This window comes from Morus notabilis, unplaced genomic scaffold (assembly GCF_000414095.1).
Source record: "Morus notabilis unplaced genomic scaffold, ASM41409v2 Scaffold207, whole genome shotgun sequence".
NCBI lineage: Eukaryota > Viridiplantae > Streptophyta > Magnoliopsida > Rosales > Moraceae > Morus > Morus notabilis.
The window spans coordinates 4,081-24,233 of NW_010365952.1; the positions used below are offsets into that span (position 1 = coordinate 4,081).

At 33.0% G+C, this 20,153-nt stretch overlaps 2 protein-coding genes across 3 annotated transcripts; both read right to left on the reverse strand.

Moving 5' to 3' along the window:
• Positions 1-5,836: 5,836 nt before the first annotated feature.
• On the reverse strand, positions 5,837-12,553 carry LOC21391201 (trehalase). Of its 2 annotated transcripts, XM_010108947.2 has the most exons (11): positions 11,902-12,553; positions 9,243-9,362; positions 8,502-8,617; positions 8,295-8,395; positions 8,098-8,207; positions 7,931-8,003; positions 7,673-7,837; positions 7,494-7,581; positions 6,627-6,726; positions 6,317-6,530; positions 5,837-6,189 (listed from the first exon to the last, which is right to left on the reverse strand). In XM_010108947.2, the coding sequence occupies exons 1-11, from the start codon at positions 12,465-12,467 to the stop codon at positions 6,109-6,111; spliced, it is 1,734 nt and encodes a 577-aa protein (XP_010107249.1). In that variant the 5' UTR covers positions 12,468-12,553; the 3' UTR covers positions 5,837-6,108. The 2 variants fall into 2 exon arrangements, with proteins under 2 accessions (XP_010107249.1, XP_024028556.1); XM_024172788.1 differs by lacking the exon at positions 5,837-6,189 and having other exon boundaries at positions 6,449-6,530; positions 7,494-7,598.
• Positions 12,554-15,517: 2,964 nt separating this feature from the next.
• Positions 15,518-19,828, reverse strand: LOC21391202 (probable disease resistance protein At4g27220). The gene is made up of 2 exons (XM_010108948.2): positions 16,974-19,828; positions 15,518-15,853 (listed from the first exon to the last, which is right to left on the reverse strand). Exons 1-2 carry the CDS (start codon positions 19,767-19,769, stop codon positions 15,518-15,520), a joined length of 3,132 nt encoding a protein of 1,043 aa, XP_010107250.1. The 5' UTR covers positions 19,770-19,828.
• Positions 19,829-20,153: the final 325 nt, after the last annotated feature.

Consider the following 20,153-nt stretch of genomic DNA (forward strand, 5'->3'; position numbering starts at 1 on the left):
GAACTTAAATTAATGAACTAAGACCTCGTTCACTTTATAGATTCGAATTTTCAATTTAAGTTGAGATGTGATATTTTTTTAGAGTTTTTTACTGTAGCAGAAAAAGTTAAATATGCTATTTTTTAAAAATTTTTTAATGTAAAAATTTAAAATTAAAAACTCAAATGAATAAAATAAACTATATCTAAATGATTCTTAATTACACGCGTGTGTCAGTTCTGCATCCAATTTGGTTAATGACTTGACACTTGACAATAATAACACTCACGATATCCGAAACATGTTGTAGGACAAGAATTTTCTTTTAAGCTGCACATGGGAAAGATATTGACCAAGCCATAGATTCTGCCAGGTAAGAAACTGCAAAGAGTCCACAATTATTATTATTTTAAGGGAACGAGTCCATAATTATTAAGTGGAAGAAAAATTAATATAAGAAAAAAAAAACTAATTCCCTTTTCAAAATAACTGATAAACACTGCCTCTCAAAATATAAGAAAAAATAAATAAAGAAGAAGAAGAAGAAGAAGAAGAAGAAGAAGAAGAAGAAGAAAATGATCATCAATACTGATTACTGATTCCTTCCAAAATTCGATGTTCTTCTCTAATCTTCTATTTTGTTGTTACCCCTTTTTCTAACAGAAATATAGGAAAAAAAAAAGTGTGTTCGCTTATCTTTCTGATCATATATATATATATATATATATATATATTGCTGACACCTTGTCAAATACCTGCTTTTGCTTTAATTTTGATATGATCTTTGCAGGACTCTTATCTTGCTATCTTAAAGGAAGAGACCTTTGGCCGATAATAATTTTCTTCATTGTCCCACACGCCCATATAACAGATAAACATGCACGTAATATCTTTTGCATTGTAAAGTACTACTCATGAAGTCCAAAATGTATGTATGTACGATGTTTTAAACATGCGTATGTGTAATGTGATTAAGCGAAGGCATGTGATCTTGTCTTTGGGTTTGGAAGATCATACACAACGTATAAGTAATTTTAGGAATTTGATTAGAGTAAGAAATCTTAAAAAGGGACTATTTCTACGGTCGGTCTTTTCAACTTGCTAAGAGCTCTTTCTGTTAGTTTTTTTTTTTTTTTTAGTTAGTATTTTGAAATACGAGCGTTATGCACTTAGATTTTCATTTTCTCAAAAAAAAAAAAAAAATTGCATGAGTTATTTAAGTTTACAAGAGAAATGTTAAAATTTAAATTTGATCGTATTATATGAGAGGACCTACCGTTTGAGAGAGCGTTAAATTTATCCTTGAAATTATTATTGTCTTTGATAGATAGATTTAGTTGTTATCCCTGAAATTAATGATGGATTTTAAAATTAACAAATTAGGTTATGATATCGTATAAGTTAACGAATTAGTGTATTAGTAGACTTTTTAACATCTTATTTATTGAAAAAAAATTATTAAAAAACAAAAGTTATTTTAAGAAAGAGATCATTTTCTATTATTCTCTCTCATATACGCTTTGCTAGGGTTTCATAAAGTAATTTTTGCTGTGTTGCCCTCCCCTTTTCTTCCCTTGGGAAAAATCCGGTGCCGGCCTTGGGCTGGCTGCTGGGTATATATCTGGCCTGGGGGAGGCCGGGGCAGCATATAGTTTCGTTTTGTATCGGAGGACATCGCGGTTAGAGGACGATTGGGTAGGTAAGGATGGTTCATGGTCTACGATTCTTGGACTTCGTGGGCTGCGATCGTAAATGCCGGAAGTCTGAATCGTTGAGCAGAGTTCGGTACTTTTTTGTCGGAGAAAGGAGGTCCTTTGATGGTGCCCTAGCTTATCTTTTTTTCAGGTTGTAGTGATACCTCCGTTTGTTTATTTTGTTTTTTTTCTAATAAGTGCGGCCTGATCCTTGTCCTTCAGCATTATGTCGTTTGTTTTTATATGGTGTCCTTGCAAGATTTGTTTCTTTGTGGCGTTTGTCATGACCTTAGTGTTGCAGGTCCCTTTCTCTCTCGACCGATTGGAGCTTTCCATTGATTGATTGATTGTTGAGGTTTGTTTAAACGAGTCAGTTGAGTGTTCAATATTTGGTTCGCTTATGTGTTTTTCTGTTGATGGATCTAGGTATACGTTTTATCACCCTTTTGTGCGTCATTAAATTGTACAGGTGGAACCAATCACCTATTGGGTTAAAGAGCCCGTTCAGTTTGTTGATTTAAGTTTTTAATTCGAGTTAAGATGTAATTTTATGTGAGAGTTTTTTACTGTAGCAAAAAAAAAAGATGTGATTGTTTATGAGAGCCTTTTACTGTAACAAAACTCGAATCGGCGAAATGAACGGGACCTAAGTGTCATCGGTTTAGTGTCTTTGTATATCGAGGTCAGTATTAATGTGCGTATTTCTTTAATTTAAAATAAAAATGACCTATTTAATCATTCAAATTTTTTTATTTGAAAGTAGATGTATATCTTTATTTTGAAAAGGTATTAATTGCATTTTAATTGTGTTGACATGAAGTGAGTAAATGTCGGGCGCTGATCATAATTTTCTAATTTAGTAACGATTTTTTTTTTCTTTTTTGAAAATAGTTAGTAACGATTTTGCTTATGCATATATTGTATTTTTGCAAAGTGGCAAATGGACTTCAAAAGTTTGGTTTGAAAACTCAAAAAATCTCCAGAATTATACTTGTCGGGGAAAAATTTCATTTTTCAGATTATGTAGTTAATTAGTTGCTTGATCAGTTGTGCACTTTAGGTGAAGTAAATTAAAAAAGAAAAAAAATGCCAGCCAAATAGCAACATAAAAAAAAGCCAGCCAAATAGCAACATCAAGGTTTGATATGATCCCTATATGGTCCTTACCAGTTAATATCCAGATTGTAATTAAGAAAGAGATAATATTCATATGGCTTTCTTGATATGCAAGCTGCTAAGAAATTTCATACTTGATTTCTGTAGTATATACGATTAATATTCCTGGATATATACGCCTAGCTAGTAGCTAGGAGTGTAAAAGGCTTCTTTTATGTATATGCTGATTTGTCACCTATATTTGGATACACCCCATCAGATCAAACCTTGGATTTTGTATGTCATTGTGTTAATCATATAACTTTCTTTCTCTACCCTTTTTTCAATAATTTTGGGATTGTTTTTGTTTAGTTCGCCAACTCTATTTGACTAATAAAGATTGTGCATTTGGGAAAAGAAGACCAAATCCTAAAAAAGAGTACTATATACTATTTATATTTATGGTGAAATACTAAAAATTTGGAGCGTCAAAGTCATTACTTTCCACTTACTCATTTCCCAGTCAAATATATATACATATATATATATATATATATATATATATATATATATAAACAACCCCATTTGGATTATCAAAAAAAGCATAGATTAATTAATTAATGAAAGGGTGTGATTTGAATACTGCCAATCCTCAAATGATTGCCACTAGTTCCAGTGGGTGTTTCGAATCTTTGCAGGGACCTTCTTTTCCCTTAAAAATAGGGTTTTACTTTTGCAATCTATTGGTCTAAATTATCTTTGGTTTGATGAGACTAATCATTTCTCTCCCACCCCACAAAAGAAAATTTTAATATTTTGTCAATTTAATTGTTTGAATACATATATATATATATATATATCCATCTGAGGAAGGTGTCTTTCTTATGGAACAAGGTTGTCACATTATAAAACATACATTAAACGACAAAGATGCATTTCTTCACAACTTCACCAAAAGAATAGAAAACATATATCTTATCACGAGGAAAAGAAAAAGAAATTATAGGCACCTCAAAATGGACAGCAGGGGTACATGTGTCCACCGACCCTTAAAACAACATTTTTTTGTAATTCTAATAAGGTTACCATTGCACTTCAAACACCACTTTAACCATTTAACAAATTTTTATTTAACCTTTAATATGGTCGAGTAATTAAGGTGGTAAATAAGATTGTGTCTAAAGTTTTGTCTTATGGAGTAAACTAGATGACATTTTCTTGCTCTAAAAATAATCAAAAATTATAATAGAGGCAACACTATAAAAAATACTTTTTCATAGTGAAGATATAGCCATGATTAGTGGCTCAAATAATAACAAAAATATGAAAAACCCCTTATAATATGTAGAGATATAATAATATACAATATGTCTCGTTATCTCACAGCTTGACAAAAACCCATCTATAATTGTATTCAAGTTTATTAGGTGAGTGACTAGAATCCCCATATTGATTCCCTCAAGGATCTGTGCCTTTGTCCATGAGTGTCATTTTGTGTGTCTGATGAGTTGTGAACTTTGGCTTTCTCTCCTCATTTTCCCAAAAAGAACTATAAAGAAAGAAAAAAACTTGCTAATTTCAACAGACTCATATACACATAGCTTTTTATTAGAGAGTGCATGGTGATCTCTATCATCATTAGGGAATCTATCAAATATGGCTAAGAAAAAAAAAACGAGTATAATCTGACACTTATATAACCCACCACCCACTTCGTAGGCCCTAAATCTTTTTGTGATGCTAATACTTCCACAAAAAATCAAATGCCACATACACACAATATATATATATATATATATATATATATATATGTATGTATGTATATATGCGTGTGTGTGTATGGGAGTTGGATTATGATCCAATAGCTTGTGTAAGTTCTTCAGTGAAGAATAAAAAAATTGGTAATCTTTTTGTTAGACCATTAGTTAAGATGTTGATATGATCCATATTCCCATTTAGTATTTTCCAAACTTACTCCACCAGCTGAGGAACATATATTATTGTGCAATGAAAGATCTCAATCAGTTGTTGCTGCTTACAAAGCATACCAAACTTTCTGTCCTAATCAACAAGTACTAATCAAACTTTAATGGAAGTTGAAAACCCAACAATTACACGTTTTGGATATCTGCGGATATATAATAATAGTTATATATATATATATATATATATATATATAATATACACACCACCCTTATCACTTAGTCTGGACCATCAACAGCCTTAATTAATCATGAGACTAATAATGGTAACAGTAATGTAAATTATTGAGATTATGATAAGACGATGATGAACAGAGAAGACATAAAACAATGGTTTGGTTGGTTTTTTATGTGAGATTTAGATTGATATCAAAGAAGGATTTTATCAGTATTTGACATGGCAAAAGCATTATTTCCTCAACTTGGCCCAACTATTTCACAACTTGTGACGTAAGATTTAGAAGAAAACACCCTAATATGCTAATAGAAAACGTGGAAGTTGCAAGCAAATGATTTACCACATAAGATCAGTTAGGCTTTTTAGTATGAGATCGGTCAGGCTAATAAGTTGACGCATTCGTCTCTCAACTTTGAATTTAACAAAGTGTTGCAAAATACCCCCAAGTCAACGACCGTTATAAAATTTGGACGGAAATACTCTTGTACTTGTACACATAAAGTGAATTAGTTTGAATGCAGAAATTAAAACTTTGGATGTTGATCATAACACTTGCGTGAGAGCGTTTTCTTCCAAATTAACATTATTCACGATTTAGGGGCACTTTACAATATTTTGTTGAATTCCGGAGATAATTTTCTACAATTAAGAATTCATGACACAACTTGACAATTCAATCAAAGTTTTAGGGCCAAAAACACCAAAAACTCTAAGAGCTACTAGTTCCTATTAAACAGAGTATTTTATCCAATTAAAGACATATATATATATATATAGTGAAGATTAATATGGTAGCCACTGCTACAACTCCTGCTCTTATATGCGAAAATAAATAAATAAAGCGGAAAAGATAAGAAATCTTTTTCATGTTTTAAGCAAATACAATATTAGTTATAAAGTATCCCAGTTAAGAGCTGCATATTTAGATAAAATGGTTGATCAATGACAAGCACCTAGTGATTACAACTTATGTAACAAATTTCGGGAAAATCATTAGCTTGGTACACTCAGATGAGAATAGCGATAATGATTTCAAGAATGAGGAATTACTTGAATTTACATTTTGCATCAATATCCAATGACCCTGCAAATGAAATTTGAGAACACATTTCACACTAATCAATTAAAGGCAGTTTGTGAATATTCCTATCTTTTAATTACTCAGCTTGTTATCAGTCGTTCAGTCAATCGTTCTGTCTTCTGGCCATCCAAACTCTTCCAACAATGCCAAAACTACTCCATTTGACCAACCAAAGCCAGTCTGCAATGTTACATTCCCAAAAAAAAAAAAGAAAAAAAGAAAAAAGTAACATATCAGTTTCTGACAAATTATGTAACCAATGACAAAATAATAATAATAATAATAATTGATTATGAGAGAGTGAGACCTGAGGCACATATTCACCACCCCCACCAAAGTCACCACACTTTTCCACATTGTATTTCTCATGCATACTTCCTGTTCTCTTGTAGGCAATATAATTGGTTTTGATCCACCTAACAGCAATATCCTCTGCCAATGACCTTGCTTCTTTCAATCCTGATTTTGCCAAACCTTCAATTATCATATGTTGGATTGGAGCCCAACCGTTGGGAAAGTCCCTGGATTTTTTTTACAAATTTTTGTTAGGCCATGGTGGAGAGTTTTTGTGTAATCTGATCGGATTATTCACATAATATGGACTAATTAGTAATTACCATTGTCGTCCTGAATTTGCCAAGGATGTTGCTATTCCACAATCACAAAGTAGGCCTGAGCTTTGAAGACTTCCCATGACTTTATCAACCAGAAAAGCATCTTCACATTGAAGGGAGTAAAGTTTAATCATTTCTCAGTTATATCAACTTATGAAGTGAATTAGACATGTTGAAATATTTTGGTTGGAGTCCAGTGCTGTGTAGAATCAATCTCTAACGGAGCCACATTGTATTGAGTTGAGCACATCCACTACTCAACTTTTGGAATTCGAACTTTTATTCGTAAAAGTTTTTTAAAATATTTATGCCCCTATTTTGCCTGAAAAATTATAATTGTGCCCCAATTGATTAATCAAAATATTTCGTTGTGCCTACACTTTATGAGAAAATTTATAATTTTGCCACTTCCAAATACATAACTATGTCTCCATTTAATAAAAGACTATCTCTAACTTTTTCATAGTGCCCCCATTGAAAAGAAATTCTGGCTCTTCCATTAAAATCAATAACAGAAGATCCAATTTTGCCTTTAGATTTTATACTACCATACAATGAGGTTTGGAGAGGCAAAAGAATGTGTTTAATCTATATGACTAACTGCAAAAGCCAACCTAAACTCTCTCTTGGACATGTTTCTGTCATGAAATTAATTTGGGCTCACAAATGTGGTCATCTCCCACATACTAGGCCCTAAAAAAGCCGATCTTCAAAGATCAGCTTACTCTTATTATCAGCCCAAACTTGGGCCAAGATGGGTCACAGTGGCTTGGCCTCAAGCTAGGTCATGGCCCAAGTTTGATCAGGTAGAAAGCGTGCATAAAAGAGGAAGTATTTGATGCAAGATGAAGATTCATATTTAAGACAAACCTGAGTGAAATAACTCAATCCACAATGGAATGAAGTTGGAAGCAAATATTTTCGGGTTCTGGTTCTCAGCTTCCCATATTTGAGCTTCCTAAGCATCAAAATGGACTGAATCATAACAATTGCATATTACTTTCATAATTTTCAAGTAGCAATAAATGTCAAAACAAGTAGACCAAAACCTTGTGTTTACTATTGCTGAGCCAATAATCATTCCATTGTCCCATCTCTGCATTCCAAAAAATAGATTCCATTGCCTTCCTTCTCGTTCGAGAAGCCTCCGAAAATTGCTCAGAGACGCAATGATCTCCTGTAACTTTTGCCAAGAATGCAATGTCCAGTTCCATCTTAATCAACAAAATAAAAAAGGTACTGTCACATTGATGGATGAATAAACATTTCCAAGGATTGTTCCATAAAGATCTCGAAGCCATACATACCCCAAGTATGAAAGCATTTAAATCCACAGGTAACACTGAAGTTGTAGCTAATGTTGTAAAATCCGTGGGGTTCCTAAGAAAAGAAAACAACAAAAGTACAAATATAAAAACTCTTTATATCTATATGTGACAATGAAATTCAGTAGTAAAACATAAATAAATAATACTTCATCCATCTTGTACTAAAATCCCATCCGGACTCAGCAGTTGACGCCACCTCGCGGTAGAATCGCTGCTTCTCAGAAGCATCTGAGATCTTGGAAGCAGATTCCTTGTCCTACAAGGCAGATAATTAATTATAGAATTAATAATTATTTCACCTCTAAAGAATTCCATGCTTAGTTAGCTGTGGAGGAGTACACACAAATGTTGAAGATTCAGGCCTTGGTTTATTCCACATTGCATAATATCTACTCAAAGTATGATCACAAGCTTGATCATCCTGAATGGTCACTCTATGTTGTCCTTCAAAAGCAAATCATGAAAAAAGAAAAAAGGTAACACAGGTGAAAAAAAGATAATTCTATTTTGGCAACAAACAAGAGGAAAAAGTATGTTACAATAATAATACCAGAGTTCCAAAATTGATATTCTTTAATCAGTGCAGGAAGGGATTTCCGAGCCAAATCCAAATCTTCAGTCCTCTTGTATATTTCACAAACCATGGCACTAAGGAGAGGAGGCTGGCTGCAAATTGGCTTTGGGCATCAGAAATCTCATTAGGTAATTTGCTCAATTAAATACTAAACAACAAAACATGTAATGAGAAAATACTATTTATCATAAGTGGTGATGTGGTAGTTTTTTATTGTTAAAGTAAGTCATATTACGTCAAGTATTTATGGATCCATTTAGTTTACTGATTCGAGTTGACATGTGACTTTATGTGAGAGTTTTTTACTGTAGCAAAAAAGTTAAATGTGACTGTTTCTGAGAATTTTTTACTGTAATAAAATTCAAATCAGTGAAATAAACGAGACTTATTATATATTCGGACACACTAAAATGAAAAATATTTTATAATCCCGTCAGGTTGTGGTCCCACTACTTAAAAAATTGTGTCCCATACGGCGGGGCTCATAAAATTGATTTCGTATCCTTAGCTATTTAGGTATAAACAACAAATACTCGGAATCGACAAGTGTATATAAGAGAAGAGAAGTCACTCGTGAATCAAGCTTGCCTTTTGGAAAGAAGTCTGAAATTTGAATTACAGAGTAAGCAAATAGGTCATATATATTGATGTATATAGTTCACAAGATACATATATAAGATCATGCTAAATGGCTTAGAAAAATGGGAGAAAAATTACCTCCTATTAGTGTAATAGGCCCTTGCACCATTAAGGACATAACCATGTTCCTCCACAAGAGAAATGAGATTACTCACAGTTGATTTTGCTGTGTCATACATTTTACTTGCTAACAAGCCCCTGCATTAAAAAATAATAATAATTACAAAAGGAAAATTCAAGAAGGAAGGATACAATATGCGGACTGGGAGAGAGAAAAATTGTAAGTTTTTTTAAGGTTGTCTGGCATAATAAGAGGAAGGATGACAATCGCTTCTTTTTTTGGTATTAGATTAAAAATTGGAAAAAAAAAAAAAATTCCAAAAAAATAACTACATTATCCAAGCCAAATGAATTATTTTTCAAATGTTCTTTTTAGTACTTTTTTAAGTATAAAAGTGTATAGACGCACAAAAGTGTAATTTTCTTTCAAGTTAAGGAAAGTCGATTAATACACGAAGTCATGAATCTCTTCCAATCATCTCGGTAAACTATCATCAATTTCAATTGATTGTTTACATTTATGTAGGAGTGTGAATAAGTAATGACAATGTATATACTTTATTCTAAGATCTAAATTAATTTCTGTATAGTGTATATATTTCCTTCTCTTTCAATGAAAATAGATAAGAAGAATTACTTTCCTTTACAAAAACATAAGCAAAAATACATATAGCCTATCTAGTTTTGTTATCTGAAAAATAAACAAGGATAAAATTGTAATTAACTATGCGCAGAAAGCTCTCCACTCTTTTCCATCCAAACAAAGATAAATATATGGTGGGATTAGGATTTGCCACTCCTGAGATCATAAACCACAACCGTACGATTTAAATGCACGTAAAATGGTGTTATTTAAGGAATCTTATTACTGTATTCAACCCCATATCATATATGTTGTCATCAAATTAAATCGTACGGATACGTATGATAGAATCCCGCACCGTAAAAGTTCCCAAAGCAAAAAAAATAATAATATATATATATATGGGGTAAGGTCTCCGATCCGGAACGACACTTGTATATTTCTATATAAATTATGTATATTTATATGTAAATCATATATATTTACATATAATTCGTGTATATTTAACATGAAATACAACAAATCAGTCAATATATCTATTTTCATGTTATCTGTTCACTAATTGCTATAAAAAATACATGTTTTGAGGATTAATATACATTGTCGTTTCTTATAACTTAACATACATAACTTTATATGTAAATATACACGATTTACATTTAAATATACATAATTTATGTACAATTATACAACTACCGTTCCGGTTAGGTACTTTCCTAGTACCTGACCGGAGACAATTCCTATATATATACATATAGCGTGACACTAAAAATAATAATAATCTATTACCTATTATTAAAGGAGAAACCTTTTTTAAATAGTCCTCTTAAGGAGTTTGTCTATGCTGCCACGTGGCAGCTCATCTCTTTCTCTTTCTCTCTATTTTTTTCTCTTTTCTCTTTTTTATCTTTATTTTTAGAAATTTTTTAATTTTTTTTTTGAATTTCTCTTTTAAAGCCTCCTACCAACATGGGTCACCTTTTTTTTTTTACTGTTAATCGAGTTAAAATCACATTGAATTAAAAAATTATGCAGAACATGCAGTTTCTGACAACAGATCTGACGGTTAAAATTAAAAAAATTAGCAGTGACTTATTTTTTTAAGATCTACAAAAAAAATTTAATTACTCTCTGTTGTACTGCGCTCTCCAAGTGTGCTTCTTCCTCAAAGGTCCTGTGCAACTTAAACTCAAATCTATCTTACCTTCAATTTTGTGAATGTTTTCTTTTTGCAGTTTAATTTTTTGCATGCTTTTTTAAAATATATTTTTAGCACTTTAATCCTATCATTATTGTCTATCTATTATTATATTACATTCTTATTCCTATTTTTTAAAATATTTCCATATGTTTCTCCCCCCACATTAACCCTCTTTTTTTTTTTCCTTTTTTTCCCTCACTTCTTTCTTCCCTCCCTTTTTTTCTACAATATATTTTTTTTTCCTTTCTCAAGTGCGACCCCCATAAATATTTTTTTCCTTCTAATTGTCTCATTGAAAAAATTTCTCCTTATATATGTCATAATCAAACTTTTTTTTTTACTAATACTTTTTTTTTGCTATATATGCCCAATTTTTTTCTTTCTTTTTTTCTCTTTTCTTCTTTACCTTCATTTCTTTCTTCCCTCTACAATATATTCTTTTTTTTTTCTCTTTCTCAAATGTGACCATCATAAATATTTTTCCTCTAATTGTCCCGTTGAATATTTATTCTTATATATGTCCTAATCAAAACTTTTTTTTTTTATGAAATGATCACCTCAAATACTTTTTAACTATATATGCCAATAAATAATATTTAATATCTTTTTTTAAAATGTGTTTTTACCGAAACATTTTATCTACAATCTTTGCAGATAAATTTCTTCCGTGTACTCTACTACTAAATAATTTTTTGATTAATTCGTCTCATTAAAAACTTTTTTCCCTTTTAATGTCGCTCAATTAATATTTTTTCTGCTTAATTTAATCGTTAAGAAAACAATAACAAAAAACATAAATTATAAAAAAAAAAATTTAAAAATAGGACCTTCGCATAAAAAAATGTTGAATACGTACGGTTTTACGATTAGTAATGATAATAATAAATACTAACCTGATCACCCAATAAGAATCCCAATAATAGACCTCCTTAAACCTCGAACCTGGAATAATGACATGGTGAGGAAGAGGAAGCAGAGTATGCAACGCAGGATTCTTCAAAACCTCATCAGAAACTTTTCTGCTCAAATTCTTCCAAAGAGAATGAACCTCCAAAGCCCAATTCCTCACTTGTTCATTCTTCACCTTTGGAAGAAACCCCTCTGGCTCAGGGACAAAATCCTCTGGCTTGACGTACACCAAATCCTCCCCTGCACCCTCAAAGTATTCCCTCAAAAACTCTCTCAAATCCTCAGCAGAAACCGACCCATGATGATCTGAGCCTCTCGGAAGCCGATCAAAAGCGCTTTCTGTGAACGACAATTTGGACTTCAACGACAGGTCGACGTAGAGTTTTGGGTCGAAGTTGGATTTTCCGTAAGTGTTGAGTGCCGTTTCTTGGAGGCGTTGGAGGAATGTGACCAAAGGGGTTGTGGCGATTACTGGTCCGGAATCAGAATTGCAACGGGAATGGGAATCATGATGAGGAGGGAGAAGAAGATTCGAATTAGCAGATGACATGGTTGAGAAAAAAAAAGGTGAAAAAATTGAAGCGAAAAAACTCAGAAAGATGGAGAAGAAGAAGAAAATGGGGGATTGGAATAGGCCAATTGGTGCACGATTTTATGGCAAGTAGTTACCTGTACCATATAAAGTTTTATTAGTAAAATAATTTTTTAAAAATTTTAATTTGTAAAATAATTACGGAATAATTAGAAATGATAATTTTTTATAAAAAATAATTAAGTGGTTATTTTTTATAAAAAATAAAAAAAGTCATCTTATTAATTTTACTTTATTAAATAGTCATTTTAACATATTTCTCTATATAAAGACAAGAAAATGTCAAAAGATTAATGGAGAATCTCGTTCTTTTCTTGGAAGTTTAGGTTGACAATTTGAATTAAAAAAACGAATTTATTTAAAAAAAATATTATAATAAAAAAATTAAATTTTAATTTTTAGAGAGAAAATATTAAAAAATTTGAATTGTGATTTGAATTAATATTTTTGTGAGAGAAAGTTACCCCCGGTTGTTTTTATAGATTGGAATTATGTGAAAGAAAGTATTACAGTAAAAAAAAGTTGTTATCTCATGTTGTCTATATTTATTTTTTTAATCGTCTTATATAATAACATAATTCCATGCTATATTGATTAAGTAATTTTACTTCTATTCTGAATAGTTGGTATTTTATCCACATATTATGTATAGCTAAATTATTCATAAATTGATTAATTCTCTCTATTCTGGTGTTTCAATTAGTCATATATTTTATAGCTCTTTTAATGGATTCTGTACTCATTTCTGATGATGGAATCTAATTAGTAGACCAACGCTCTAAAGATCTAAGACGGAAAATTCTAAGAACTTGTCCGCTAATTAGACTCTTAAGCATTACACTCATAATTATTATGGTCCCGTTCATTTCACTGATTCGAGTTTAGAATTTGAGTTGAGATGTGACTTTATGTGAGAGCTTTTTACTGTAACAAAAAAGTTAGATGTGATTGTTTATGAGAACTTTTTACTGTAGAAAAACTCGAATTCTAAACTTGAATCAGCGAAATGAACGGGACCTATCTACATTCACTAAAATCTAAAGTTAAATAAGGATTATTGTAATGATTTTCTATATCTCTTGCTCTGAATTCTCTATAGTTTCATGTTATTGTGAATTGTAATTAAAAAAATAAAAAATAAACAATGTTTTTAGCGGTAAACGTGAATATCCCATACACGGCAAAAGGTGTCATGTCTACCTATGATCGTGTCCTTTTTGTTTCTTGTTTTTTCTTTTAACACACACGTTAAAATAAATAATTAAATAAATCTACTTATATTAAAAGCGTTGAAACGCTTTTGTTTGACGCGTGCTCACGCGTTTCGTCTCCCTTTTTTATTTTTATTTTTTATTTTTTGCTTTTACTTACTACGTCATTAGACCCTTAGTTTATTTACATTCTTGTTTTTGATTGATATTTTTTCCACTTCATTAAATTATTTATTATTTTTTAATTTCTCAATTCAAATACTTTTTACGAATATATCCCTACTCAAATATTTTTACTACAATTCTCTATACGTGTTAGATTTGTATTTGACTAATTTTGTCATTGGTTTTTACACCAAAATATTTTTTTCGACAATATTCGTAATCAATCATTCTACTACTTCTCATATGTACACCCAATCAATTTATGTGGGTTAATAGAACATAAATAGTGAGTGTTTTTATTCACTAAACGGGTGGTGAAAAGACCACGCCGCCCTAAATTTGCCCCGCAATCATCCCTCCACGTGTGGAGCGTGTGGTTAATAACCAGTAAATAATAATAGGGGTTGAAAGTTTTGGCCGTCAATCTCTTTATTCCCTTTTTATTATTGGTTATTGGCCATTGACCATAGGAATAACAATGCGGTAAATTTAGAGTGGAATAGTCGTCTCGCCAACTCGTCCCGCGATAAAAACACTTACTATCCTTGTCTCCTTAACCTACATAAATTAGAGGAGTACACTACTAAGTGAATGTTTGTTGGCAATGATCATGGTGGTGGTGGCGACAGCGTGGGCAGAGAGGACGGATGGGAGGTGTCGGTTTTTTGGTTGATCATACTGTGTGCATTGAATCTTCGACATTCCTACAATCTCAAGATCTCTCTCTCCGCATCGCGGTGGTCATAGAGGTGAGGGTTATGCGTGGATGAGTGCTCAACTCCGATAGTTTTTCCGCATAGGTCTTCACAACTGCTATATTGGTGTATCCGATGGTGGTATCGCATGGAACCTTGCTTATCTATCCTCTATGTTCTTGGTATTCATCTTATCATCGGTAATCTTGTCCGTGTGGATAGAGGCTTTTGTGTTGTTTTTTGATTTTATTTTGATGTAATAAATGCAATGTTAATTCCACCATTTCCACGTTTATATTTTCTGTGTAATAACGAAAAGTGTCTCCTCACCTTTCTATTGTGGTGGTAAGTCTAGTCTGTTAAGTTTAATTCTATGCAGTGCTTTGAGTGACGCTAGTGCTTTGAGTCTTTTGGTCTCGATTGACTGGTTTTATTTATCGATTGTAGTGGTTTTGTCAAACAAGCTTTTGTCATGTTCTATTATTAATATGTTGGGTGGGTCTTTCTCTTTTGGGTCTCAACACTCACGTTCACTTTTACGCTTCATTCGTCTTTACTGGTGGATCTAATATTTGTTCGTAGTCGAATACCCTTGTATTTGGTTGTAATTTGCGATTATGTTAGAGTCTGTATTGACTTAATTATTAAATGAAATTTTATTTTTAAAAAAAACTAGGATTTGTGTTAAAATAGATTTTATTAATCTTTAATAGCATCCACCTCAGCAATTCCGTTAGAACAATAGACAGAAGCAGACGAAAGGGGCAATTTGAGTTGTTTGTGTATATTAGGGGCACAATGAACAATTTTAAACAAATAGGGAGCAAAATGAAAAATGGTCTATACTTCAAGGGGTATTTATGAAAATAATCCTAAATTAAACAACTCATGACAGTATATGTTACGTTAAAATGAAAGGTTATGAGATCTCACCTTGTCATGCGGCATCAGATTCAGACGCAAATATTATCTTTTGACTCCCTTGAAAGTTACAATTCCACATTTTCAGATCAGCCATCAATGGACACTCTATGGAAATACCACTGCAAAATTTCTTAATCTTTGGTAGATTTTGAAGCTGAAGATATTGTAGTTGAGGGAAACATATTTCCTCCACCTTCTGATCCACGATTATGATCTCTTCCATCATGTTGCACTCTTTCATGTATATGTAATATAAGTTCGGAAGCTTTGAGGCAAAAGCGGATGAAAATAAATATTTCAAAGACTCGCAATAAGATACTTCCAAGTTTGTCAGTTTTGAAGCCTGAACCTGCAAGCCATATATCCACGTGTAAAGTGTAAACTTTTCGAAATCATAAGAAAAGAACATAAATACACTAATAAATGTCAATTACTTCAATTTCATTGCATCTGAGAGAGCTTGATGGTCTATGAACTCAATGACATTAGTAAAAAACAGAGCGATTTTTTACTTGAATTGACCGAACAATGTTTGTCCATTTTCGGATCATCAATAGTGTTACTATTGTTTGTTGGATACTTAATTCAACGTTGGGCTTATATGTAAATAATTATGAATGGTGTTGTGGGCTGTCATATAAAATTAAGCCTAATTAAAAGTGATCTACTAAGGTTTAGGTATTTTGGGCTTTAATGTATCTAATAGGGTGTGAACCTTTAATGTGTAGAGACTTAAGGGTAATTTCTATTTTTATGATGGGTTAAAATAGAAATACCAAAAGATAATATAGAAGTTATCAATATATGGCAGTTATGGTCCCCAGATCACACGTATCATTTCATTCATTCTGACATCCCATAATCAGAAAGAGTACAGAGAGAAAGTTAAAGGGTTCTCTAGGAAAATGTGTTGATCTGGAAGACAAACTGCACGACTCTAGAGAGAAATCAAGCAATATGGATTCAGGTACGCTTCCGCTTACAGATTTATTAATTCTTGATAATCTAACATGAATGTTCTTGACTTTTGGGTGCTGATTTTCACCAAATCTTTGATTTCTAACATTGTTGTCATATGATAGTCATTTTCCCAAAGGATATTGAATTATACAAGACTCATAATCACATATAGGACTGTAGCAAGATGTTCTATTGAATTTCAAGTGATCCTTGTTTCTTCTTGGCTTTTGGGTACAGATTTATTAATTCTTGATAATCTATTGAATGTTAGAGAATTTGAGTTGTGATGTGGGAGAAAAATACAGTAGCAAAAACGGTGATTTTGAATTATTGTGAGAGAAAATATTGTAATAATAAAACTTAAGTTGTAACTTGAGTTAAAACAATAAACTTGTGAAAATTCCGCCCTTGTATTGATTTTTTTTCTTCCCGTAAAATTTCATCTGAAAAACGTTCTGCTAAATTTTTCTAGCATAAAATATCTTAGAATGTATAGATAGGTTACATACCTGTCCACTGAACAAAGGCACCAGAGTCCTTTTAGATGGTTCCAATCCCTGGCTGAAGAATGTTTTAAGCTTGGGAAGACTTTGAAGCCGCAGAGTTTGTAATTGAGGAAATTCAATAGTTCCAGCATTGTTTAAAGGCTGATCGTCATGCGTGATTATCTCTTCTATCATGTTGCAATCATAAACATTTATCTCTTGGAGCTGCACAAGGAGTTTGGCCACAGAAAAGGAAACCAAACTCTTTAACTCGTGACATTTGTTGATCTCAAGTTGTTGTAATCTGCAGAACGAGCCTGAACCGAGTTCTCGGTGACATATATGTTCCAGCTTCTCCAAAGTGTGAAGCCTCAATGACTCCAACCTTTCAAAAGCGCTGTAAGGATGGCTCGGCAACGGGCTAATGATATATCGGATTTTAGTATCATATAATGCCATGTGCATAGTTTCGAGAAATCCTTGTTTGTTTACTCCAGGAATTAGAGCATCAACGTCTTGTATTCCAACGAATTGTACCTCGTCGGAACAATCGAGCAACATTCCAAGACCAAGCTCCTCTATCAAAAGATTGCTTCCCAGATTGAGTTTCAATATTTTGGAACCGAATAATGTGTATGCCGTCAGTTTATTGCTGAACCAAATAGAGGGTCTCGTATTTATTGATATTTCATAGCGGCTAAATTTCTTGCTCAACAAGTTGGTTGACTTAATATGGGCACTTTCCACTTCCAAATGCAAAGCTCTCAGATTAGGCAGTTCCTGTAGATCAGTAAGACTCGCATTCTCTCTTCCATCTCCATCCTCCCATTGGATAACAGTATTCTTCATATTCAACTCTTCCAGCTCCTTCAAGTTCGATAAGACATCGGGATGAATTTTTGTTAGCCACTTGCAACGACCTATTTCGAGTTCTCGTAAATGTGACAGTTGTCCTATTTCTTTCGGCAGATACTCAATAGTAGACCCTGTCATGTCAAGAACTTGTAACAACTTGAGATTACCGATTTCAGATATATCCCCAAGCGTGCAATCGCACAAATTCAACACTCGAAGATTTTCAAGAAATCCCAATGATGAAGGTAGTGGCAGCAGTTTCGCATAAGACAAATCCAACACCTTTAGTTCCTTTGTTTCCTCAAAAAAGAGGTCTGGAACTTCTGAGGACCCAGTTTTCCACATCCAAAGTAATTTGACATGCGGGCATTCCAACTTCTCAGGAAGCTTACCCATATCATCATAAAGAAGAGACAGGGCAATTGCATTTCGTAATGTTTTCTCGCTGTGACAATGGTTAAATTCATCTCTGCTTCTAATGGTGTACATAGCCTTATATTTGGACGCAATAAATATCCCAAAATCACGAACCACATCATGCACTTTGACATAGACATAACTTCTCCCTTCTAACAACAAAGAATGATCTCTTAATTTGCTGACCAACGCGCGAAATCTACGTATTGCATCTTTAAGCGTGTAGACCTGGTGAAATATGCGGAAACCAAAACCATAAGTCAACATGTAGTGAAGATCCATGTTCGTATCTTCTTCCCGCATGCAACAAAGCAAAAATAGTTCTTGTGCTTCATCATCTAAGAAATCATAACTCAGCTTTATGGAATTAAATAAATTGTCGCTCATTCCATGACTTCCACCCGGACCAGATTTCCTTAACCTCTCCAAAGCATCCTTCCACACATCCAACTCCTTATCTCTTAACACAGATGCAACAACCGAAACCGCAAGCGGTAATTTTTGACATTTACCAACAATCTCAGTTGCCAACTCTTGGAACCCCCTTTCTGTTGCTCTATCCCCAACAATGCTGTTGAACAAAGCAATTGATTCATCCTCAGATAAATATCCAATCTCAAACTTCTGGGTAGTATGCTTATAATTTTGCAGCACATGCTGGAATCTAGATGTTACTAGGATCTTGCAACCCTTTTGATCATCCTTAAAATAAATTCCAACATTACTCAACTCCAGTTCCTCCCAAATGTCATCCAGAATTATGAGGACATTGCTTTCATTTGCCAGCCGCTCTCGCAAAAGATATGCTCTTTCTTCCACCGTTTCTTTATCCATCAAAGTTGACAGTCTCAGCTTGTCCGCAATGTCTCCTTGGATCCTTTTATAGTCTGGCTTTTGAGATGCAGCAGTAAAGATTACTTTATCAAATAACTTCTCTTCTTCTACTTGTTTGGCAATTTCATTAGCCAACATTGTTTTCCCAGTGCCAGCCGTCCCGTAGACCAAAACCATTCTAGTTTTATCATCTGCCTTCAATGCAGCCTTGATGTTCTCGAAAGTTTCATTTCTTGTCCCAAAGGCTTGATAGCCTTCGTTTTTATTGGTATATTTTCTTTCGGGAGTAAAAGAAACTTCTTCTCCCGATTTTCCAGGCTCGTGATTCGACATCTCCACAACTCTTAGCATCGTCTTGTATGCTTTACTGCCCAGCCCATGACGCAACACAAAATTTGGACAAAACCCACAGCAACATCTCTTTCTTGCTACGGCTTCAGCCTCCAGAAATTGTTGTGCCTCTTGGATGAGGTCAGCTGCATTCTTCTCCCAAAGCTCAACATTGGTTTGGATCTTGTCAAGATTATCCGTAGCCGCCTTGATTTTTCCTTCAATCCTGCTTCTAGCGCTCTCTAAATCTGGAATACAATCTCTGAGTTTTTCGATCTGTTTTTTGTAGAAGAAAAGGTATTTTAGCTGACGGATTACAGGCGGAACCAAAAACCCTCCAATTTTTTCAAGAATTGAAGTGCCAACTGAAGCAGCACATTCCATGCTTCTTGTTTCCTGACTTTGCTCTCTGCTGGTTTCTTCCTCTCTTTTGCTCTCCCTTTCTTTTCTTTTTCCTTTTTCTTCTAGAATGAGAAATAACATATGAAATAGAAACCCAAATAAGTGAAAGAAACTGACGAATATAGCTCTAATGACAAGGCCAATATAACAATGAATTATGGAATGAAAAAAAATAAGAACTTTAATTTTAACAACAAAATAAATGCAGTTCTTGTTGGAATATTTTTTTGGACTATCACAATCATAATTAATTCACTCTTTATGACACAAAGTTTTTTTTAAGGGACTTTATGACACAAAATTAAAACATTATGTTTTAACAACATTATTATACTTTTGTCAATAGAGAATTACATATTCTTTCCC

Coding starts and splice junctions, on each gene's coding strand:
- LOC21391202 (XM_010108948.2), bottom strand. CDS start 19,769: ATGGAATGTGCTGCTTCAGTTGGCACTTCAATTCTTGAAAAAATTGGA. Junction 15,854..16,973: donor TGCCTTTGTTCAGTGGACAG/GTATGTAACCTA, acceptor TATGGCTTGCAG/GTTCAGGCTTCAAAACTGAC.
- LOC21391201 (XM_010108947.2), bottom strand. CDS start 12,467: ATGTCATCTGCTAATTCGAATCTTCTTCTCCCTCCTCATCATGATTCC. Junction 8,618..9,242: donor GCCTATTACACTAATAGGAG/GTAATTTTTCTC, acceptor GCCAATTTGCAG/CCAGCCTCCTCTCCTTAGTG. Junction 8,208..8,294: donor GGCCTGAATCTTCAACATTT/GTGTGTACTCCT, acceptor TCTGCCTTGTAG/GACAAGGAATCTGCTTCCAA.